Source organism: Hyaloscypha bicolor (genome assembly GCF_002865645.1).
Source record: "Hyaloscypha bicolor E unplaced genomic scaffold K444scaffold_53, whole genome shotgun sequence".
Classification (NCBI taxonomy): Eukaryota; Fungi; Ascomycota; class Leotiomycetes; order Helotiales; family Hyaloscyphaceae; genus Hyaloscypha; species Hyaloscypha bicolor.
Window position 1 is genome coordinate 1,708,614 of NW_020194555.1, and position 22,408 is coordinate 1,731,021.

The following is a 22,408-nucleotide window of genomic DNA, read 5'->3' on the forward strand; positions in this document are numbered from 1 at the left end:
CACTTGCCATCTTCCAAGCTGCAAGTTGTACAGAGCTTCGGGGGAGGAAGTTTGGGGACCAGCAAAATTCGAGGATTCCTCGACTGCATCACGTCATGCATCACTGAAACGCCTCTCCTCCCCAGCCACCTGTGCCACACATGGCCGAAGCCGAGCCGCGTGCTCCTGCTCGCAGCCTGCCCACTGTGGTTCATCACTGATACCGACATCCATACGCCTCTTACATTGTAATCAACCAACCAAGTCAATATGAAGCTCTCCACCGTGTCCCTTCTTGCTCTGTCCGCCGCTGCAGTCAATGCCAGGTTCGTTGAGCAGCACGAGACCAACCAGGTCGTCCTCGCAGATGTCGAAGAGCAGTTGTATTTAATAGAGCTCGCGCCTGGAAAGACCCAATGGGTGACGGAAGAGGAGAAGTGGGAGCTGCGCAGGGCAAGCAAAGCTCAAGAGTGAGGATCTCCATATGCTGACAATAACTCCTAGAATGGCCAGAACTTTATGGACATTACCGCCACCCAGCAACTTGGTCAGTTGATGTCAACACAGGCAAAGAAGGAGCCCAAGTTCCCAGCAAAGCCTACCCTCCAGAAAGACCTGGCGCCGATGATCAAAAACCTGTCGAAGGACAAGATGAAAGAGAATCTCGAAAAGTTCACCTCCTTCCACACGCGATACTACAAGTCCGACTACGGCAAACAATCATCAGAGTGGCTGTTGAAGAAGGTCCAATCAATTATCGAGGACTCAGGTGCGGACAAATACGGGGTGCATGCTGAGCATTTCAAGCATCCTTGGGGCCAGAACTCCGTTATTGCTACAGTTCCAGGATTGGAAAATAGCACGGTGGTTGTGGGAGCACACCAGGACAGCATCAACCTGTTCCTCCCCTCCATTTTCTCTGCGCCGGGCGCGGACGACGATGGTAGCGGAACAGTAACCATCCTCGAAGCCTTCAGGGTTCTGCTTTCATCGAAGGATGTTATCAAGGGCAAGGCCCAAAATACAGTCGAGTTCCACTGGTATTCCGCGGAGGAAGGTGGATTATTAGGTAGTCAAGCCATTTTCTCGGAATACGAGAAGACTGGCCGGGATGTCAAAGCTATGCTACAGCAAGATATGACTGGTTACGTGCAGGGAACCTTGGATGCAGGCAAGGAAGAGAGCGTGGGAGTCATCACCGATTTCGTGAACCCCGCTTTGACTGAATTTATCAAGGAAATTGTGACAGAGGTATGTCTTCCACCACTCACACTTTAATCCGTTACTAATTCCTCTTCAGTACTGTGAGATCCCGTACATTGAGACAAAATGTGGATATGCATGCTCTGATCACGCTTCGGCCTCAAAGGCGGGATATCCCTCTGCTTTTGTCATCGAATCCGATTTTGCGGACTCGGATAAGAAGATCCACACTTCTGATGATACGATCAAGTATCTCAGCTTTGATCACATGCTTCAACATGCGAGATTGACTCTGGGTCTTGTATATGAGTTAGCCTTTGCTAAGTTGTGAGATATGTGTTGATGAGAGAAACGAATCGATGGGAACATATTGTAACACTTACTATAAGACACCAGCTTCACAGTCGGCGTGAGGGTTGACAGCTACCATAGTCATGAGAATAGTGTATATGAGATTCAGAGCTTCAGCCAGACAATAAACAATATTTGCAATTTAATACTTGATACGTCAGTAGCAACTCACATGTTCCAGCCGGAGCTAGTAGATTGCAAGCTTGTATGTCTTGAAATTCGATTGTGTAAGTGCTCTATTCTCAATGACTATGCATCTGAGATCCCACCAGTAAAGCATCTCATTCTTGAAAACTCATTTGCGGTGACTAACTTGGCTGTTCAAATTACCCCTCAGCCCGCAAGACAGTTCGAGTCACTCATGATGCCTGCACGATGTTTCGGGCGCTATTCCGATTGGCCCTCAACGCAAGCTCCAGCTCTATTCCGATTACGCATCGACCTTATCGGAGCATGGGTCCCCATGAATCCCATCCATCCCCTTCAACACCTCAGCATCAATCCCCTCACTTCCATCTCTTCAGGCAAGAGATTCACTCTTTAATTCCCTTTTCCTCATCCCTTCCTTCTCTTTCAATCCAATTTCCCATCCCCATCCAAGAAGTTGAGCACCGCAATCATGGCCATTTACTCCAATGTCCCGCCTCCCTCCCAACAACCCGCGCAAGCAACAGTAGAAATCGAGGCCTGGACCGCCACGGCCCTACAAGCCCTCAAAATCTCCCCCTCCGTGCATGGCACCGGCGCAACTCTCTCCATCCCCCTCGACTCTGACGAGACCCGCAAGGCTACCTTTTATAAACCGCGCAAAGAGCCTCTGAAGCGCGATAGCCAGAAGCGACGCGAGGCGCTGCTGAAAGGCAAAGAGGGAAGTCGGCGACGACAGAGATGGGAGAATGGTGAGTTGTGTCTTACGCGGGATAGGAATTGCAGGCTGGCTAATGAAGTCTTGGCAAGATCGTCTCCTCCACGTCCCAAACGCACAACCTCCCCTCCCCTCAGACTGGGAAGTGCACCCCACGTACCCGGTCCACACCGTCCCCTATTACCTCGCCCCTCTCTGGGACGCAGGGGTCCGTCATCGCGCGGAGGAGATCGCTGAAGAGAAGAAGCGTCTCACTTCCAAGCGCTCCGGCGTCGAGGAGCAGAAAGGCCGTGTCCCGCAAGAACTGAGGCAGAAGTTGAAGAAGAGTAAGGGTGCTAAATCTCTGCTTCAGGAGCTGGAAGAGGAGGTGAGGGCTTTTGTCAAGGAGTTTGAGAGGAGGGAACAGGAGAAGGACGGTAGGGGTGAGGAGGTAGAGATGGATAGTGAAGATGAAGAGATCGTTTTCGTAGGCAGGAACGGCGTGATGAGTGATGAACAAAGGAAGACTGTGGAAGAGGAGCTTGAGCGCGAGAAGATGATCTTCGATGCGTTGGAGGGGGACAAGGGGGCTAGTTTTGGGCGGTGGCTGGTGCATAGTATTGCGGCCTATTATGGGTTGAGTTCCAGGAGCGTGACGGTGGGGAATCCGAGGAGGAGGGAGGCGTATGTAGGGATCCGGGAGATGAATGCTGGGAGACGGCTTTCTGATGTGAGTGGTGAGTTACCGAGGCCGCTGTGGGGGATGATTTGAGGGCTTTGCAGGAAGGAGCTCGTTGGCTATCAGTGCCGTGAGCTTGTACCTGCTTGGCTATTTGTTCTGTTGGTGGTTTGGTTTTCTAATTCGATGTTTGAACTATTTTTGCCGTATATTTTGTCTGAACTTCTGATCTTCTTTGTACCAGATGTTTTGATAGAGCATAGAGCATACAAATAGACAGATTTCTCTATTACACAATTCAATACAATTTCATACTATGCTCTGTTCCTATCTCGTTTCGACTTTAGCGAGCCCCTGAGCTCGCTTTCTGAGACATCGGAAACTTAGAAAGGTGTACTATTGGACAATCGGTTGAACAGTTTGACCCAGATTATTAGGCCAGACTCAAGAGAAACGGATACCATCATTACTGTGCAGTTGATATTGGGAAAGTCCCATACCGGATCCGAAAGCGAGTTGGGACGAAATCAATATGCAAACGCAGAGATTATGAAACTGTAGGAGGAGAAGTGAGAGAGAGAAACAAGTTCTATAAGCAGATACCAGATGCTGATTATACTTTCTTCCCCAATTTTCAAACTTGCTTTCAAGAGGCTAAGAACCAAGACTTGGCAGGTCAAGAAAGAAACGTGGAGCAGATCGAACATACATACAGATCAACTCACACCAGGAGCATTTCTCCTTCACCCTTCACTTCCCATCACCTGGACAATCTCAATGCCCCAAAACTTCCTCGAATGTCGAATTCGATGTGCAATGAAAGTCTAGGGGGCGTATACTTTATTCACTTGAAAAGTAAAGCAGGCCGGTGAGAAAGTAAAGGCAAAGGCGAGCCGGCGACAGAGAGATACGATGTGCAACGAAAGTCTAGGAGTTTTACACTTTATTCACTTGAAAGTGAAGGCAAGCTATTTCGATAACAAAACAAAGACAAAGGCGAGCCGGCGACAGAGAGGTACGATGTGCAACAATACCGATTGCTCTTCCCTCCACTGGCTTGAGTCCCCTCCTCTTGCACATTCCTTTGACAATCTTATAGGTCTATGTGATAAAAGTGTGGGCCAAAGCGGGCGCATATTCCGGACAAAGCTGGGCAGCTCGATGGAGCGATATTTTTCCTTCTTGTTGGACATTGGACTCTTTGAATGTCCCGAGTGGTACCTGCTGGAGTCTATCCATTCTCAAATCTTTGTACAGTGTATCAACAAATGAAAACACTTGCACAATTCCTCAACGCCGTGAATGCTTTCGTCCATGCCCATCATCGTACAGATCCCCATCTCACACCAAGACCAACCAATATCTCAGCCCTATTCATCATGCAGCAGCCTTCTTCGGCTTCTTCGTCCCATACTTGCTCCGGCTCGTCGCTCTATTCCCCACACCACCCAAATCCATCGCCCCCCTAACCAAATGATACCTCACACCGGGACAATCCTGACTCCTTCCCCCCCTAACCAGCACAACACTATGCTGCTGCACATTATGGCCCTCCCCGGGTATGTACGCAGTAACCACTCTGCCCGTACTCAGTCTCACTCTCGCCACTTTTCTTTCCGCGGAATTGGGTTTCTTGGGTTTGGTGGTCCCAACTTTGACGCAGACGCCTTTGAGTTCTGGGGCTAGGACGTCGCGGAGCGCGGGAGAGACGGCGTGGCGGGCGCGTTGCTGTTTGCGGCAGCCCTTAATTGAGGTGTCAGTATAGAATATAGATGTTGGGTTAGGGAGGGAGGAGGGGAGGAGGGACGGGGGAAGGTGAGGTACTTTTAGGACTTGGTTGTATGTTGCGAAGGGTGTGGGCGTTGAAGAGAATTGGCGTGTCAAAGAGGGCGTTGAGGCTGCTTTTGGGGCGGATATTGAGATTGGTATCCGGGCGGACGGTATTAAGAATCTCCTGAGCAGTGAGACGGCCATTGTGGTTATGGTCATCTGGTCGTGGAAAGCTTGATGTCTCCAAAAATTTGGCTCGTGAGCACACGTGACGGCCATTCTACCGAAATGTGGCTTTCGTACCAAATTACCATCGACCCCTCATTTCTGATTGCACAACTTGAACAATCAATGAATCGAAGCATTGAGATCTACAAGATTCAAATCTCGAAGTCCTGGGCCATCAGGTGAATGGAGAAGTCTCGGAATACGTCCCGTCTCCCACAAATTGATCCCCGAGATGGCCAACAAGCAAACATTCACGGACCTCTCATCCTCACACAACAATACTTACAGTAGAAACTCGCTATAACGATACCATTTTTAGCGCCATTTTCTTACGATATACCGAGGTATTATTCAATCAAGGATTACGTACATATATACTAAATATAGAAGGGACTAAAGATATATAAAGAACCTCTTAACCCTAACGCCTTACTACTTGCAAAGAACCTCCCGAGAACTCCAAATAAGCTTGCCTTATCTTTACTGCCTTTCTTTGGATATATATAGCTTTTATAGTATCAAGCTTACATATAATCTCACTTTATCCATCCTCCTATTACTTCTTATATAGATTTAGTAAATTAAGTATAGCTATCGCTTTAACTAACTTTACTTCCCTAATCTCCTCCTACTCCTCCTCCTCCTCTATATTAGACTAAGTATTCCTTAAACCTCCCTATATATAGTAATTCATAATTACCTCTAGAGTTATATTCTTATTCTCTATAATTTCCTTATTAATTAGTATAATAAACTAGCTAATAGGAAGAGGATTATTAAATTGAGTAGTATACTAAATAGTTAATTAGAGGATTTTAATTATCTCTCGATCCTTTACTTACTAAGTAGCCTATTTTAGATTAATTTTGCTATAGGTATCAAGATCTCTACTAAGGAGAGGTTTTATAATAAGGCTTAATTTATACTAGTAATTTGTAATTATAGAAGCTTTAATATAGTTATTCCAGGTATATACTATCCAGTTAATTATATAGAGGAGAGTAACTATCTTATTAGGATCCTTATCTACCTCAAATTACTTAATTATATAGCTAACCTACTACTTATAATAATAAAGCTTAAAGGTACTAATAATACCTTAATCTGCCGGTTACTAGTATAATATTATATTAGGAGGTAGCTATTCTACTCATATATATAAGAGAGCTTGTTTTCTACTAACGAGATTAATACTATATTAGTATTTTGAGAAGTTATCTATAAATAGAAGAATATACTAGCCTTAAATAGAGTACTTATAATTAACCTAGTAGAGGTATTCTATATAAATAATACCGGTTATCTACTTAGAGTTATTATACCTATATTATATACCCAAGAGTTATTAATTAATATACTTAAAATACCGAGGATTTTCGCTCTTTCTAATTAACTAAGGCTCTTACTTATTAGTACCCGTAATATTAATTATAAGAGCAAGAATAATTCGGTCTTTACTCTTTCTGCCTCTATTACTAGCCTTAGTTACTAATATATGGTTTAGTAATAGTTTCCAGAATAAACCAGTTTTATTTATATTTAAGATATTCTTAGGAGGATATATAGCTACCAAGTCTCGATTCTCTTATATTTGCTTAATATTCTCAGGGCTATTAATATCTGCCATACTCCCTTTACTATAGTAAATATATTCCTTAATATAGAAGTAATTCTTGAAGTTAGTTAACTACCTATTAGACCATTTAGGTTCTGGTTACTCGTAATATTAAAGGAGAAGGTACCAGATCTCGTATACCTTCTATTTAAAAATATTGCCCGTAATTACTGCCTTCTACCCTTATATCTTTTATTACTATTTAAAGAGTACCGCTTTAAGATCAGGCCAATTAGATTAGCTTAAATATTAAAGTATAAGGCTTATATCTTTTCGTATATTGGTATTGAGATAATTAAATTAAGGGCTAAGGCTAAGGGAAATAGTCGACTGGTTAATCTTGTAGTTAAACTCGTCCTGGAACTACTTAATAAGATTAGTATATATAGCTTTGGGATAGGATTATTTATACCTCCGTAGAGCTCGGCAATTAGCTTCTGTTATGCCTCTTCATCGTTTTTTAGGCTATTCGGGGACTAGAGAGCCAGAGATAAGAGCCTAAGAGGAAGCGGATAGCCCTGAGGGCTCTGGAATATTAATAAATTAATCCATTACTCAGGCTAATTTAGAACGATATACCACCAAAAATCAAGGGTTGGGACCGAAGAACCTAACGATAATCGTATTACTAAGGATATCGTAAGCCTAAGGCTAAAAAAGCACGGGACCGTACGGCCGTATCGTATTACTAAGGATATCGCTATATCGGGGATCGTTATAGCGAGTTTCTACTGTATACTCTCCCTAATCTCGTATCCGGAAAGAGCTACGTGATCACAGTTGTCGTAGACAACAACGGACTAGACGAAAACTATAATATAGGTGGAGATAGCGTGAAATCCCCCTGCGGAATCCTCAACTATAAGCTCAGCGGATACTCCTAATCAGACGTCGCCTGGAAATTAACTGGAAATTTCGGCGGAGAAGAATGCATCGATAAATCTCGCGGACCTTTGAACGAAGGCGGTCTTTATACTGAGCGTCAGGGATTCACGCAACCGTTTCCACTAATAAGAACTAGGTGCAAGGCGACCTGGAGACGGGAAGCCGTGCAGCGGGCATTGCTTTCTATCAGGCCGATTTCCCTCTGGACTTGCCGGATATGATATTCCACTATTGTTTAACTTTGGGAGTACGACGATCAATGGTGTTATTGCTGATTACAGAGCTCGGTTGTGGGTTAATGGGTCTCAATTGTAGATTCATCCCGAATCCAGTTTTGCTGTCCGGATCCTAACCACACTATATTAAGGCTGACATTTTCTAGTGGGAAATATATAATTAACATAGGACTTGAGTCTTCCTTCCCAGTTACGCAAGGTATGTCTTTATAGTCTTTTGGCTCCATTAACTTGCTCATGGATTCTTGACTATCTTGGTCAGAACTGGCTAGCTATAGAGTTATGGGCTCAACAATCCACAGGAGCTCACCTAATAAACTTCTCCCTCCAAGTCGTTATCGTAGCTTGGACTTCCGTGCCTCTACCGGCACTGGTCCTTATGCCAAGTTATAGCCAGAGATTAGGCGCTTACTGAAGAGTCTAGTCAATTGGGTATTCTCATTGTTCTACAAGTCTACTGTATATACGCTCTCGCCTAAAAATGGCGAATTACCAGAGTGGCGATGATGGTGACTATCGCTGCTCCCGTAGCAGCTCCCTCTAACGCAATAATCGTGACGTCTTTTTTCCGCAGTTCCATGACTTTGTCACTGAACAGATCTTGGACTGCTGCCATCCAAGTCTCTGGTCTCCTGAGCTTCATGAGCTCGGTGGGTATGTGCATCTCGGCTGTATCCAGCGAAGCAGCTTCAGCCAGTTGTCCTTCTCCTTCTCCTTCCCCCTTTATACAGGCTACAACCGCCTCAACAGCTGGCTCCGCACTCCCTGTCCCGCCCTCCATCTCGACCTCCAATTCCTGAATGCCAGCCGTAATCACCCCATCCAGTAGGACATCCTCAACATCCCTCTGGTCCTCTTCCGCCCCCTTCGAAGCCACCTTCTCCTTCTCCAAAGCCTCCCTAACCTTCTCTTCAAACCCATGCACCAACCGCCTCCTCCTCCACGGCTCAAATCCAAACTGAAACACCAAAAACAACAACACATTGACCCCCATCAGTCCCCAGGTCCCCCACGTACTCATCCTCCTGATCTTATCACTCCAAATCTGCTCCTCATGATACCTGCTCAAAATACTACTACTCAGCTTACTCGCCGCATGTTCCGCCTCCCTCTCCGCATCCGCAAGTCTCGTCGCAGCTTCCTGCACCGCCTGCTCATTACTATGATCCATCCTATACAGCGCCGTAAACCTCTCCAAATCACCCGGCGTCCAGCTATCCTTCCTCGCTAGCAGCGTCGTGACTTCTCTTTGCGTAGAAGCCCTATCTGCAACGGTCGTTTTGTATGTGAGTCGAGAGGAACGAACGGCTTCTTGAGCGGCTTGGACGCGCGATTCGAGCACATTGATGCGCGCTTTTAGGGCTTCAATGCCGGAGTAGCCAGTTAGATCGTTGATGCGTTGGGAGGCTATGAAGATGTTGCCTTGCAGGTGGTCCATGAGGGAGGAGAAGCGTTTGGTGACTGCGAGTCGACGCCCCTCCTCTGCAGAGGGGAGGGGCAGGTCCTGCGTGACTTCATCTGGGATGGAGGGCTCAGGTGCTTTCTGAGAATTCGAGGATGGAGTCTCCGCAGACCGGACAGAGGAAGTATTCGAGGGAGGAGGCGGTTTGGGTGAGTCGGCGAAGTGCCGTGTCTGGATGCGGATCCTGCATCCTAGACAGGTTGATGCTCTCGCCGAGCGTCGGTTAGGGATTCGTAGAGATCGTGAGACCGGAGATGAAGTAATTGAATCAAAGAAGAGCCTTGGGACAAACCGGGCCAGTGGCTGCATGGCCGCCCTTCTTTGGTCAACAATCGTACAGTTTATGTTGTTGGGATGAAGCTTTTTCGAGGTTGCAGCTCCAACGGAAAACTCCCGAAATGACGGCAGACCCCTTGACCGCTTTGGTGGGGCCTGAAAGGTACCAACTTCACCCCACCATCAATCTTTTTTCAACCATCTACATAGACCAATTTCTTCCCCAGTTGGTTGATGCATAACCTCTCCAGTTTATGGATTTGGTTAGACTCTATTTTCTCGTTAGTTTTCACTTCATCAAGTATGTATCCCCTATATCTGATCCATTAGCAATATCTCCTCGCCCAGACGACGCCCAGAATACCAGAGACGCCAAGCAAGCAAACGATGAGGCGGAGGACGCCCGGATCTGCTGGAGACACTCCCTATAACAGAGCACATATCTTCATTGAAGAAACTCGTTAGAACTGAAGCTAAATATTTCTCCAGAAACATACACACACTTCCATCAAAATGGGTTCCTACACTCTACCCGCAATGCAAACCAGTCCCCAATTCATCTTCTTCACCGACTTCGACGGCACAATTACGCAGAGCGATTCAAATGATTTCCTAACTGACAACCTAGGCTACGGCCAGGAGCTCCGAAAGCAAGGGAACCAAGATGTCTTGATGGATAAGATGTCCTTCCGAGACTCATTCCAATCCATGATGGAAAGTGTCAAAACTCCTTACGATCAATGCATAAAGACATTATTAGAGAACATCAAGCTCGATCCGCATTTCAAGGAGTTTCATGATTGGTGCAGGCAGAATAATGTCCCTGTTGTGGTGTTGAGTAGTGGTATGGAGCCCATTATTAGGGCGTTGCTGGTTCATCTTGTGGGGAAGGAGGCGGATGATATTCAGATTGTTGCGAATAATGTTGCGCCAAGAGAGGGAAAGAGTATCAACGAGCAGGGGGGCTGGCAGATTGTGTTCCATGATGATAGGTGAGTTGGTTTCATCTGAACTTTGGTTCAGGCGAAAGGAGGCTTTCGACTAATGAAAAATAGTCACTTTGGCCACGACAAGTCAATTGAGATCAGACAATACGCAAAACTTCCTGACAGCATACGACCAACTATGTTCTATGCTGGAGACGGAGTCTCAGATCTTTCAGCTGCTAAAGAGACAGATTTGTTGTTTGCAAAGAAGGGACATGGTAAGGCTTCCCTCAAGACAAGAACTGGGAACCGATTCTGACAACATCATAGATCTCGTCACATATTGTGTACGTGAAAACGTTCCTTTCACAGAGTTCGAGAGCTGGTTCTCGATTTTGGCTACTGTGAAGGATATCGTTGCCGGGAAGACTACAGTGAAGCAGGTTTCTGCTCAAGGAGTTGAGGACTTCAAGAAAGGAGTCGAAGTGAAACATTAGAAATGGTGACGTGTTGCATATAGACATAGACCAATTGACAGAGAGTTATCACCAGTTGTTCGTAGTTCCGCATATATCTCTTACGTGCAGAGTTCGCATGTCGATGTTACTCGGGCAGAGTATAGATTTAGACCGATTAAATCCACCCTCTGGAGGCTCCTCATCAAAGATACTTGCTCTGCCCTGATGCCATGCGAACTAGATGGATTGAAGAATAGCTCATATTCACGTAAGGGAACACTTCAAAAGTTTCGCCAGTTCCACAGTCTCGAACTTCTTGTAGACAAGAGCAATAAGAGATAGAATGTGTTTTAATCTCCTGGTTTAGTCCTTTTAATTTTAAATTCCGTTGTTCTATCAAGACATCAAAGTGTTATGAGTGCAAGTTGTATTCAGCTGAAAACCCATAGCTTTCCCTTGTAAGGTACATGCCCTTGACTTGATTCGCTGCACCACCCTTGCATAACGCAGAGCCCCACGAAAATCTGACTAGGATTCTAATCCATTGAATCCAATAGGCATTGAAAGTCGTGTAAGATAAACACTGTTTCGAATTATTCAGTATAAGGAAAGTCTTTTTGAACTACGGAGCACCGTTGACTGATGGAAAGGTGAAAATTGCTGGTCCAGCCTCGTTGAATACGAGCCCTTCCGTAAAGCCACAACAGGACTGAATGGGGACATGCTGGACGAGGGTTGTCGTGATCAAATACGCTGTTTTAGAGAGCAGAAACCAGCGTGGTTGCCAGATACAAAATGTTCCCCCCAATAAGGTTGGCGCGGACTCCAAACGGCCTTGAGCATGTTGAAAGCCTTGAATCCATCTGAGAATAAGGTTGACTGGTACATTTCGTGTCTTTGTTACTCGAAGGCTCGCTCGAGATTTTAGAACCCTTTCCGCCAGCCACGCTATGACAGCCATTGTCACAATAAAGAAGATCCGTAAATAAGGCGGACATGGCTCGCAGATATGATAGTTAGAATCATGACGAAGAGCTGATGAAAGTCCGAGATCAAAAAGACAAATATGAGAGCAGATTGGCTGACCAAAAGCTTGGAGCATCCAGATGAGATGAAAGTGCTGGTGAGAGATTCCTCATAAAACGTTTCCCTCGGAAGGCTGAGTGTAACCTTGACTTCACAGCCGGGTTTCCTGTGAGCCCTGGCTTCGCTATCATCTGCCCTAGGCAATAAAGATGGCAAAGGTGACGATTGAAGTGTCCGCGGTGGTCGAAGGACATGTCTTTGACATTCTCGAACAATACTAACAAAGCTAGACGCTAGAGACATGACTGGCTGGAAAGCAGGTGACGTAGCTTCACAGGCTATCACGACACTCGTATAGACAAGATAACCGAAAAGAAAACCCTGAGATGCGTGGCAGGCTGCGGGATGGAAAGAAACATCGAGTCCCCCAGAGCGGCTGAGATAATGCCGGACCCTATTCCACAGTTCGTTCCGATGGGGTGGAGGACCCAGCGAGTCTCTTCGTACTTCAGCAGCCACTTCCCCATCTCCGGGAGTCCGTGAAAGACTACCTGCTGAATATCTCGTAGCCTGATAGAGCGCTCGTTGTTTGGCGAAAGGTCCTGGATCCCACTACCAAATATCAGGTATTCACATAAATACCCACTCGGGCAAGCTGATTGAATTCATCCCCCCGCTACTTGAGATCTTATTTGGCAAATTGAAATCGTAGCTTTGGTCCTTCCCAGACTCCCGTGATATTTTTGGGCGGAAACATCGGGCGAGGTTTGAATTTTGAAGCAGGTGAAGCTCGACGGAAGCTCCAGCCAATCAGACCACTCGCGGAACCCATTACACTATGGTCTTCCGAATCCCTGCGAAGAACCTCAAAACTCAGCTCACAACTCCTCCTCGTCCCAATTCCTCCACCACGACCCTCTTCACAATGGCCTCCCTAACCCGCAGCTCCCGTACACTCCTACGGACGCTCCCACGGTCCTCAATCGCTCCCCTCCCTCTCCGTGCGCTCTCCACCTCATCCACGAAACGCGATGCAACCACAAGCTCTTTCGACTCGCCATTCAAGGGTATGGGCGGCGACACCGCATCCAAGATCCCCGATTTCTCCCACTACAGGAGTAAGCAAGGCTCGAACAGCAATCTTGTGTTTCAGTACTTCATGGTCGGGACGATGGGTGCGTTGACGGCTGCGGGGGCAAAGGCTACAGTGCAAGGTATGTAGATTTCGCGCAATGGTGGTTGTGGCTCTGGAGGTGCAGGAGGGCATTAAGTGATGGGAATTGGTATTCGGGGCTCAATTGGTGCATATGGCTGATGTTCAATGTTCCGCAGATTTCCTGGTCAATATGTCCGCATCCGCAGATGTGCTCGCCATGGCCAAAGTCGAAGTCGATCTCTCCACAATCCCCGAAGGCAAGAACGTATGTTACAAATTGGTCAATGAATAGAACAAGATGCTGATAACACTAGGTCATTGTCAAATGGCGTGGCAAGCCCGTTTTCATCCGCCACCGAACAGCAGATGAGATCAAGGAGGCCGAGAGCGTCAAAGTCGAGACATTGCGGGATCCCCAGAGGGATGAGGATCGTGTTAAGAAGCCTGAGTGGTTGATTATGGTTGGTATGTGCTCAATCCTGTTTCCCCTTCTCTTGCCAACAATATCTAATTGGGGAACCAGGTGTCTGCACACATCTAGGTTGTGTACCGATCGGTGAAGCGGGGGATTTCGGAGGATGGTTCTGTCCCTGCCACGGCTCTCACTATGACATTTCTGGCCGTGTACGAAAGGGCCCGGCTCCACTGAACCTCGAGATCCCAGAATATGACTTCCCCGAAGACGGAGCGCTGATCATTGGTTAGGGATGGGAATTTGTGTGTAAAGTTGGAGGGGCTTTCTTTTGTTGGTGGGGAGCTAGGTTAGACGTGGTGGGATCTGTGGCCTTGTAGAAGGAGAGGAGATCAGAGATACTGTTTGTACAAAAGAGAGCCTAAAGCATTCTGAAAGATTGAATAGGTGTAGGTTGAGTGATTTTGACGGCAAACAAGGTAAATTACAAATCTTCCATAAGAGATGCTGAAGGATGATCAGTGATCACTCTTGGATTATACTCTGGTCTCGGTCTTCACTACCAGCAGCTAAGTTCGATGCTCGAAGATGATATGGAACATTCACCATCAATGCTTTACATATCTATTCCGTAATATTACAGCATCGCTTGTCATCGCTCTTCAATGTCCATGTCCATCATCTTGTTCGCCTCTCTGCTCCGGATCCAGCTTAATCAATGTATCTATCCTCATAATCGAAATACAAGCCTCAACAGCCGACTTCAACTGTCTAATCTTGCTCATACTTGGCTCCAAAACGCCAGCCTTGATCTCATCCACCACCTTTCCTTTCGTCAAATCGAGACCATAGTTCTTGTAGTTCTTCTTCTTCGCAATGGTCTTCTCGTCTTCATTGGCGTCTCCTTCCTGGATTCGTTGGGATAGAGCGTGTCTGGAACGAAGTTGGGCAACGAGTTCGGAAGAATCTTTAGCTGCGTTGACGGCAAGGGTCTTTGGGATGACGAGAAGTGCTTGAGCAAATTCGCCGATAGCAAGCTGCTCTCTTGACCCAACAGTGCCAGCGAATTCTTCCAAGTAGATGTGAAGAGCTGTCTCAACAGCACCGCCGCCTGGAACAATGCTACCACTCTCCAGCGTTCGCTTGACAGCACAGAGTGAGTCGTGAACTGATCTCTCCATCTCGTCAAGTTGATAATCGTTAGGCCCTCGGAGAATGATGGATGCTGAAGTATGTACTTTTGTACCTTTAACCAAGATACACTCATCGTCCGAAATCCTCTCTTGAGCAACTTCCTCAGCATGTCCCAATGAGGAAGCTTCAAACTTCTCGTCGCCATTGAGATCTGACAGCGAGCTGACCAGAGTGGCACCAGTCGCCTTGGCTATTCTTCGAAGATCCTCCTTTTTGCATCTTCGCACAGCCATAGCTCCATTCTCAATGAAGAGCTTCAGGCAGAGATCATCAATACCCTTAGTCGTGAGGACAACATTCGCACCAGCCTTCAGAATCATCTCCACGCGATCCATGACAATACCGGCTTCTCGTTGTCTGATTTGCTCCAGCTGCTGTGGGTCGTCAATGGTGATGTTTACACCAAGCTTCATTCTCTCCTTCTGCAGGTTCATGTCGAGAACAGCAATCTTCGCATCGGTAATCCTCGTCTTCATGGCCTGCGAAGCAACAGTGCAATTTAATGCATAACCCTTCACCAGAATTGACTCGAGGGCTCCCTTTCCGTGTGCCTTAAGGATGTTGACAGCCTTGACCGGATACTTCACTTCTTGTCTGTTGTTCGTCGATTTCACCGCCTGCATAGCATCCACGACCATATTTGCAAAGAAATCCGAGTCTGATCCGATGATTTTGCTGGACATGGAGGTTTTTGCGATGTTGATCAGGGATTCTCGGCCAAGATGGTCAACCTTGACGCTGATATTCTCGTGCATGTACTTGACAGCTTCGCGGAGAGCTAAACGGTAGCCAGTGATAATCGTAGTGGGGTGTATTCGGTTCTTCATGAGCTCGTTCGCTCTTCGGAGAAGCTCTGCTGCAATAATAACCACCGACGTCGTTCCATCACCAACCTCCTTGTCTTGTTGCTGTGCCAAGTCTACCAAAATCTTTCCTGCGGGGTGTTCGACATCGAGTAGACTGAGAATAGTTGCTCCATCGTTCGTAACCGTGACATCCTGGATAATGTTAGCAGCTTGACCAGAGCTCTGAACAGCGGCGAAGCTTACTCCTATGTCGTCCACCATCATTTTGTCCAAGCCGCTTGGACCGAAGGAGCTCTTGACGACATTTGCAATAGCCTGAGTCGCAAGAACTGTTTATGGATTTAGTTTGCTGCTTTTAGAAGCTCTTTGAAGGGCATACCATTCTGATCTCTAATGTCTGAACCGCTGATTTTTTGGCCGCCGAGGACTGCATCAGATTAGCTTTGTGAACTCATTTTAGCTTCGCAAATATTTTACACAGAGTTCCAGCATTTCTCGGTTGTTCGAAAAGGGATCCCATTTTGATGTGTTGACGTGGACTGCTGGTTGCTGTCTCCCAGGTTGAAGTTCTTAATATTTTTCGCGACGGCGACGCGTGAACCTCGAAAATTAGGCACATAGTCTGCTGGGTCGTACACCCCGAATTAAAAGAGCACGTGCCTTGCGGTAGACATAAAGTGTGAGCGAAAAATTTGGCTTAAGCCTCAGGCACATATTTCGCTTAATTATGGCGCTAAGGAGTATTTAGCCTCGCTCCCAAGCTTCTACGAGCTTCACGCTTCTCTTCTAGAATTAATTGTAGTTCTAGAAATCTCTTGTGTTCGTACGTGACGTGTGTAATACCCGGTAATTCGTCAACCTGGTACTTGGTTCACTTCTGCCTATTTGCCCTCTGGATCTTCAACAGTAATACTCTCCCCCCCCCCCCCCAAAATAAATGTAACAGTGGGTCCAAGTGCAGGGGTTTTTTGGTATGGCAACTGGACCGTGCCAGGCTGGTTTTGCGGGGACCCACTGTTAAAGAGGGTGGAAGCATCGGCTTGGACGCCTGTACGTGCAGCTATATGTCGGAGACGGGTATTGCTACAGTGAACGCACGTGCACACCCTGCTCTTAAACTTTTAGGTGTAAAAAGCCTCTATGGCAACAGCACGGCGACATATGATCTACGTACAGGCGTCCAAGCCGATGCTTCCACCCTCTTTACATTTAATTAGGGGGGGGAGAGTACTGTAGTGTACAAAGTCACTAAGCGAGGGCAACTGTGGTCATATGATCCAAATCACCTGGCATTCCTCCACTTCCAGACTCGTTTCTACTGACATAGAGTCAAATGTGCCATTTTCTTTAGGCTCAAACATCGGCGTCATCATTTCAATAAGGGCGTTGCCTGCTATAAGCGAGTGCTATGGCTTGTATTCCTCTAGCAGTTGCGCAGGGGTTTTTCCATTCAGATCCTTCACATCAGAGCGCGCTCCGTTACTCTCTAACAGCTTCATGGCGTCGACTTGGCCACCAGAAGCGGCGAAATGCATTGGCGTCCAGCTAGGATATAGGGGTTTATAGAATTGCGATAGAGTGTCTGCCGGATGTAGCTCGTTCGCGTCAGCGCCGTGCTGCATTAGGAGGCGCATGGTGTCGAGAGCGCCACGATTTGCAGCGGTATGTAATGCGCCAGAACAAGCGACGGAGACACCGTGCTTCAATAGCAATTCGGTCATGCGAGTACCTTCAGCCCTGGCGGCGAAAGACAGAAGAGACGAACCATAGCTCATAACTTTATCAGTACGTATCGGATTTGCACCATGCTGAAGAAGTACAACGACTACTTCGGTTTTCCTTCGCTTTATAGCTTGAACAAGTGGCAGATTGCCGTGACCGAGTGGAAAAGTGACGACTTTTGGGTCCATAGGTATCATTGCCTCGAATACAGCGGCGTGTCCATTATTAATGGCCCTATCGACTGCCCACCTCATTATAACAGACATAGGTTTTATGCCTTGCTGCGACGCGAAGCTGAGTAACGTCGAAACAGCTGCAGCGTGGCCGTCCCTAGCTGCTATAATTATTGCCCGTACGAGGTTCGACAGTGGCATCGCCATTACGGTTCGCACATGGTTCTTATCATCGATTGGGCGGTCTTGGTTATAAATGCAATGCGGCTCTTCAAGCGCAATCTTAATCCACTGTGGCTGCGAAAGCATGTTTCGTAGTGTTGTGTTGTCGCTCGAGGAGAGTGCCTCAATGAGAGGGAGGGCGGCGTCCTCGCCGATAAGTACGTCGAATACTTCTCTTGATGACTGGTAGTTGCCCGGGTAAGGTTTTAGGTCTGCCATGGTCAATTCCGCCATGACTACAGTGGAGGAGTTTGTGATGATAATGCTGGAGGTGCTTTGGTATTGGAAGTCGGAAACGTAGACGAGGGTTACGTAGTCGTGGTCGTGGTTGTGGTCGAGCGAAGGACTAGGTGTGAGTCTTGCAAAGGAATACAAATGCGAAGGTGATGTGCAGACTTTTGAGGAATATATATATCCTTACAGACGTCAGCTGCAGATTCACCTCTAAAAACAAGAAGAGTTTGGCGGGGCTATGTACCCTGAAACGTTCAATCAGCCTCAATGGATTGGACGGGGAGTGCCCCCACGGCGCAGCCACTCGACAACCAACACGATCCCTCTACGGCTGGATACGGCTGGATTTTAGGCGGTAACCTTAAGTAGTCAAAACACTCGAGCACCAGAACACCAAAACCACGAAATTCAAAACTTCTGGTGGGGGGGGGGGAGCTCCCTCGGAATAGCTTACTGCGATACGTGAAGAGCTCCCATTAATAGCAAGTACGAGTCTAAGTATGATTTTAGTGCAATTCTATACCTAATTTTAAGTAGCATGCGATTCGTAGTTTTGAATTTCGTGGTTTTGGTGTTCTGGTGCTCGAGTGTTTTGACCACTTACCGCCTAAAATCCTGCCCTAATCGCGTCCCATTACTTCATCCATTCGTACATACCTCACTGTTCGAGAAGATTACCAATAATAAACCTCGAGGCAACAAGGCTTGGACCAGTCATGTTGATGGAGCCCTTGCTTTTGTCAAGCTTCGTGGCTTTCAGCAGTTCCAAACCACCTCGGAATTTCATGTTCTGATACGCCTCATCAATCACTACATTGCCAGCAGTGTGACAAGCGCTGTCCAGGTTCCCCCATAATTGCTGGCAGTTCGAGATTATGTTGCAGAGAACCTAAATTATGAAGAACACACAATGCGAGCATCCGACCTGACCGTTGAATATGCGAAACTACGGAGCGAATTTCGGAGCGGTACCTTACCGAACGACGAGTACGTGACGGCGTCCAAGGAGCTTGATTTGAAATTGGAAGCACTCGACCTCGATATGCCACAAGCTTGGCACTACTCAACCACTCTGGTCGAATATAAATCGGACAGGGTCTTCGATCTTCGTTTGATTCCTATCCGCATCGAAACATGTTATGCACGGGATTTTCTCTGGGTTGGCGGGGTCCTTCTAAATGAAACGCTTATTGATGGCTATTTGGGGTCACCTGAAGGAGAAAAGTATAAGGCGTTGATGGGTGTAGCGCATGATTACATCGATACATTGGCGGGAGAAATATGCGCATCTGCACCTCAATATACCGACTGTGATGGCCTGGCTCGACAGAGATTACCTTCTTTTGAGAATTCGGAACTCAGGGATCATGGCTCAAGATGAGCCGCTCATTCTCATACCCTCCACCATCAAGCGGAGTGTTACTCGCTCATCTGGCCACTCTACGCCGCGGGAAGATCTATGGCTGGTCCAGACGTCAGGCCATGGGTGATCAAAAAATCATGTTACATGGGTAACCTTAGTCACTTTAATATTCGCAATGCGGAAGCCGTCGCCCAAACCCTTGAAGGAAAAACAGATGCCTGCCCATGGGATGTGTACGCCATGCTTGGGTCGTATGCGTTCAATGCGTGAGGATAGAATACGAGCATATATTTTTATGATATGTGAAGATTGTCTTGAGATTGCTGTTCTGGCATGTTGAAAGGCCATGATCGGGGGCTGGTCGACCTTCGATGTTCCAGAAGGTAAGTCAACTGTGGTGAACACCTCCTGTCAGGTCCTAATTTGTTTGCAGAGGGCCGAGGAGCAATCAAACTTTCTCTCCGAGGAACACACTGCAGGCCAGGCCAAATGGAACAACTGGTACCCTGGTATTAGCAGTTAGATCATCGCTTTTGTGTTTGATTTGAGAGCCTCGAAGCATTGCATACTTCCCTCCTTCCCTTGGGTTTGCATCGAGTCGGTCTCCTGTCATGATTTGGAGATCACATTCAAGTTAGGATTAGAAAATGGGATGAGAAATAGCTTGGATATTGTTCAATTCTGAGCCAAGGATTGATGTTCATCTGACACTGGACGTTCGGATGTTCCCAGTGTCAACGAGGTAGAGGAGAGTATTCGGCATGAAAAGGAGTTAGAAACCTCCAAAACGGGGGTCAAACATGAAAATTGCGCAATTAATAGAAATGATATCTCACGTGATCTATATTAATTTCAGATACGTCTTTGCATTCACTTTGTGATAGCTTCTCAAAATAACACCGACGAGGCTGGGAGCTATGCAAGGCTGAAATCTCGCTTCGGAGGAGCGCACGACCCATGCATGGCGGGGGAAATCAATTTAGAGTCACCTCCACGTTGACTCAACCTCAAGTCCCTTTCCTCCTCAATAAAACACGCTCCCGCATACATTGACACTTCAAACGCAAACATGGCGGACAACACAGGAGAAGCCTCCAAAAGCGCCCTCAAAAAGGCCGCAAAGCAAGAGCTAATGGCTGCACAAAAAGCAGCTAAAGCAGCAAAACAAGCAACCGTTGCCGTAGTGGGAGGAAAGAAAACAGACGACATAATCGGCATCACAGTCTCGAAAGCTGAGAATTTCTCAGGATGGTACCAAGAGGTTGTTCTCAAGGCGGAGATGATCGAATACTATAATGAGATCTCTGGCTTCTTCATTCTACGTCCGTCCTCGATGTACATCTGGAATACCATCCGCAAGTGGTTTCAAGAGCGCATTGAGGCTTTGGACGTCGAGGAGGCTAGTTTCCCTATGTTCTTGTCGTCAAAGTCTCTAGAGAAAGAGAAGGATCATGTTGAAGGTTTTGCTCCTGAGCTTGCTTGGGTCACAAAAGCGTTTGTTTTTGCCCCGCCATTGCGCCGATTAGATTCTGACTTGATATAGCGGAGACAAAGATCTCGAAGTCCCGGTCGCTGTTCGTCCTACCTCAGAAGCTGTCATGTACCCGTACTACTCGAAATGGATTCGAAGTCACCGAGATCTCCCACTGCGACTCAATCAATGGAACAGTGTCGTTCGGTGGGAGGCCAAGCAAACGACTCCTTTCTTACGAGCTAGAGAATTTTTATGGCAAGAAGGACATACCGCGCATTTAACTGAGGAATTGGCTGGTGAGGAGGTTCTGCAAATTCTCGAGCTGTACGCTGGTGTCTACGAGCAATTGCTTGCTGTCCCAGTTGTTCGGGGCCGCAAGACTGAAAAGGAGAAGTTTGCAGGAGGATACTACACCACCACAGTTGAAGGCTATATCCCCTCCAACGGCCGCGGCATCCAAGGTGCAACATCGCATTGCCTAGGCCAAAACTTCAGCAAGATGTTCGATATAACGGTCGAGGACCCTGCTCCCAAGGCTGGCGACAAGGCCAAGCACATCCATGTCTGGCAAAACTCCTGGGGTCTGTCTACACGAGTTATTGGCGTTATGGTCATGATCCACGGTGACGACAAAGGGCTCGTCCTTCCTCCGCGCATCTCCAAGCTCCAAGTTGTCATTATCCCCGTCGGCATCAACAAATCTACCACTCCCGAAGACAAAGCCAAGCACTACGACCAACTGCAAGAGCTGAAAGAAACCCTCAAAAAAGCTGGCGTGCGCGCTGACTACGATATCCGCGACGGGTACACCCCAGCCTGGAAGTTCAACGACTGGGAGCTGAAAGGCGTCCCCTTGCGTCTCGAGTACGGCCCCAAGGATGCTGCGAAATCCGTCGTGTCCTTCGCTCGTCGTGACACCGGTGAGAAAGGCACAATCTCCATCTCGGAGATCGGAACAGAGATCCCTACCCTGCTGGAAACTATCCAGAGCGATATGTACAACAAAGCTGAAGCCTCCTTCGCGGCCCACCGCATCGTGATCTCGAAGTGGGAGGAAGTGGTCCCTGCTTTGGACGCAAAGAACGTAGTCCTGATCCCGCATTGCTTGAAGGAGAAGTGCGAGGACAAGGTTAAGGATTTGACGACTGGGAAACAGGAGGACGCTGAGGCAGGAGAGATGAAAGCACCGAGTATGGGCATGAAGAGTCTTTGTATCCCGTTCAAGCAGCCTGAGAAGCCGAAACTTGTTAAGGGGGAGACGAAGTGCTTGAACCCTGAATGTGAGGCGTTTGCGGAGGCGTGGTGCATGTTCGGCAGGAGTTACTAGGCTTTGACAAAGAAGAAAAACGTTTCCTGGCCGTGAGTGAGATGAGGAGTGAATGGCTGTGATGATTATGAAGAGTTCATGAGTGAATTTCCTTGCTTGACGTTGATGAGCTATGTGGACTTGCATGCGTGGGAGTCGAGACTCCTACTTGGAGTTTACAACATTACGAGAGAAGACAAAAGGGCAATAAACCTGCTTTTCAAATACAACTGTCACAGATAAATGTCTCACAAACCTACTGCCAAGATTGGAAAGTATCAAGTGATCTATTAAGAGGGCTAATACGAAGAAAGACACCGCCCTATCCCGATGCCATCCGATCCATCTTAGAAGAGAAAAGAGAACCCTACACCACTCATTTCATGACTTTTGATCAATCATCAATCA

The 22,408-nt window shown here is 47.2% G+C and overlaps 10 protein-coding genes across 10 annotated transcripts; 6 read left to right on the top strand and 4 right to left on the bottom strand.

Moving 5' to 3' along the window:
* Positions 1–194: 194 nt before the first annotated feature.
* Positions 195–1,693, top strand: K444DRAFT_610560 (aminopeptidase-like protein). The gene is made up of 3 exons (XM_024879772.1): positions 195–432; positions 484–1,230; positions 1,280–1,693. Exons 1-3 carry the CDS (start codon positions 250–252, stop codon positions 1,511–1,513), a joined length of 1,164 nt encoding a protein of 387 aa, XP_024739409.1. The 5' UTR covers positions 195–249; the 3' UTR covers positions 1,514–1,693.
* Positions 1,694–1,995: 302 nt separating this feature from the next.
* On the top strand, positions 1,996–3,364 carry K444DRAFT_610561 (uncharacterized protein). Its single transcript, XM_024879773.1, has 2 exons — positions 1,996–2,432; positions 2,491–3,364. Exons 1-2 carry the CDS (start codon positions 2,153–2,155, stop codon positions 3,147–3,149), a joined length of 939 nt encoding a protein of 312 aa, XP_024739410.1. The 5' UTR covers positions 1,996–2,152; the 3' UTR covers positions 3,150–3,364.
* A 1,069-nt stretch (positions 3,365–4,433) lies between these two features.
* On the bottom strand, positions 4,434–5,030 carry K444DRAFT_641823 (ribosomal protein S12; the record flags this gene model as incomplete). The annotated part of the gene is made up of 2 exons (XM_024884667.1): positions 4,434–4,799; positions 4,881–5,030. The coding sequence occupies 2 exons, from the start codon at positions 5,028–5,030 to the stop codon at positions 4,434–4,436; spliced, it is 516 nt and encodes a 171-aa protein (XP_024739411.1).
* A 3,154-nt stretch (positions 5,031–8,184) lies between these two features.
* K444DRAFT_610563 (uncharacterized protein) lies at positions 8,185–9,598 on the bottom strand. The gene has a single exon (XM_024879774.1). It carries the CDS (start codon positions 9,559–9,561, stop codon positions 8,266–8,268), a length of 1,296 nt encoding a protein of 431 aa, XP_024739412.1. The 5' UTR covers positions 9,562–9,598; the 3' UTR covers positions 8,185–8,265.
* A 141-nt stretch (positions 9,599–9,739) lies between these two features.
* On the top strand, positions 9,740–11,153 carry K444DRAFT_557610 (phosphoserine phosphatase). The gene is made up of 3 exons (XM_024876792.1): positions 9,740–10,520; positions 10,584–10,732; positions 10,785–11,153. The coding sequence occupies exons 1-3, from the start codon at positions 10,042–10,044 to the stop codon at positions 10,949–10,951; spliced, it is 795 nt and encodes a 264-aa protein (XP_024739413.1). The 5' UTR covers positions 9,740–10,041; the 3' UTR covers positions 10,952–11,153.
* A 1,710-nt stretch (positions 11,154–12,863) lies between these two features.
* On the top strand, positions 12,864–13,799 carry K444DRAFT_524059 (cytochrome b-c1 complex subunit Rieske; the record flags this gene model as incomplete). The annotated part of the gene is made up of 4 exons (XM_024874331.1): positions 12,864–13,152; positions 13,271–13,359; positions 13,409–13,559; positions 13,618–13,799. 4 exons carry the CDS (start codon positions 12,864–12,866, stop codon positions 13,797–13,799), a joined length of 711 nt encoding a protein of 236 aa, XP_024739414.1.
* Positions 13,800–14,168: 369 nt separating this feature from the next.
* On the bottom strand, positions 14,169–16,026 carry K444DRAFT_641827 (T-complex protein 1; the record flags this gene model as incomplete). Its single annotated transcript, XM_024884668.1, has 4 exons — positions 14,169–15,698; positions 15,750–15,835; positions 15,886–15,933; positions 15,984–16,026. The coding sequence occupies 4 exons, from the start codon at positions 16,024–16,026 to the stop codon at positions 14,169–14,171; spliced, it is 1,707 nt and encodes a 568-aa protein (XP_024739415.1).
* Positions 16,027–16,618: 592 nt separating this feature from the next.
* On the bottom strand, positions 16,619–18,053 carry K444DRAFT_610566 (ankyrin). The gene has a single exon (XM_024879775.1). The coding sequence runs from the start codon at positions 17,855–17,857 to the stop codon at positions 16,913–16,915; it is 945 nt and encodes a 314-aa protein (XP_024739416.1). The 5' UTR covers positions 17,858–18,053; the 3' UTR covers positions 16,619–16,912.
* A 714-nt stretch (positions 18,054–18,767) lies between these two features.
* On the top strand, positions 18,768–19,238 carry K444DRAFT_627439 (uncharacterized protein; the record flags this gene model as incomplete). The annotated part of the gene is made up of 1 exon (XM_024882800.1): positions 18,768–19,238. One exon carries the CDS (start codon positions 18,768–18,770, stop codon positions 19,236–19,238), a length of 471 nt encoding a protein of 156 aa, XP_024739417.1.
* A 1,114-nt stretch (positions 19,239–20,352) lies between these two features.
* On the top strand, positions 20,353–22,021 carry K444DRAFT_523802 (prolyl-tRNA synthetase-like protein; the record flags this gene model as incomplete). The annotated part of the gene is made up of 2 exons (XM_024874317.1): positions 20,353–20,714; positions 20,764–22,021. 2 exons carry the CDS (start codon positions 20,353–20,355, stop codon positions 22,019–22,021), a joined length of 1,620 nt encoding a protein of 539 aa, XP_024739418.1.
* Positions 22,022–22,408: the final 387 nt, after the last annotated feature.

Bases quoted from the DNA above. Each gene is read 5' to 3' on its own strand.
- K444DRAFT_610560 (XM_024879772.1), top strand. From the start codon at position 250: ATGAAGCTCTCCACCGTGTCCCTTCTTGCTCTGTCCGCCGCTGCAGTC. The intron at 433-483 runs GCAAGCAAAGCT...AATAACTCCTAG, and splicing joins AGAAGTGGGAGCTGCGCAGG to AATGGCCAGAACTTTATGGA. The intron at 1,231-1,279 runs GTATGTCTTCCA...ATTCCTCTTCAG, and splicing joins TCAAGGAAATTGTGACAGAG to TACTGTGAGATCCCGTACAT.
- K444DRAFT_610561 (XM_024879773.1), top strand. From the start codon at position 2,153: ATGGCCATTTACTCCAATGTCCCGCCTCCCTCCCAACAACCCGCGCAA. The intron at 2,433-2,490 runs GTGAGTTGTGTC...AGTCTTGGCAAG, and splicing joins ACGACAGAGATGGGAGAATG to ATCGTCTCCTCCACGTCCCA.
- K444DRAFT_610563 (XM_024879774.1), bottom strand. From the start codon at position 9,561: ATGCAGCCACTGGCCCGGTTTGTCCCAAGGCTCTTCTTTGATTCAATT.
- K444DRAFT_557610 (XM_024876792.1), top strand. From the start codon at position 10,042: ATGGGTTCCTACACTCTACCCGCAATGCAAACCAGTCCCCAATTCATC. The intron at 10,521-10,583 runs GTGAGTTGGTTT...AATGAAAAATAG, and splicing joins ATTGTGTTCCATGATGATAG to TCACTTTGGCCACGACAAGT. The intron at 10,733-10,784 runs GTAAGGCTTCCC...ACAACATCATAG, and splicing joins GTTTGCAAAGAAGGGACATG to ATCTCGTCACATATTGTGTA.
- K444DRAFT_610566 (XM_024879775.1), bottom strand. From the start codon at position 17,857: ATGGCGGAATTGACCATGGCAGACCTAAAACCTTACCCGGGCAACTAC.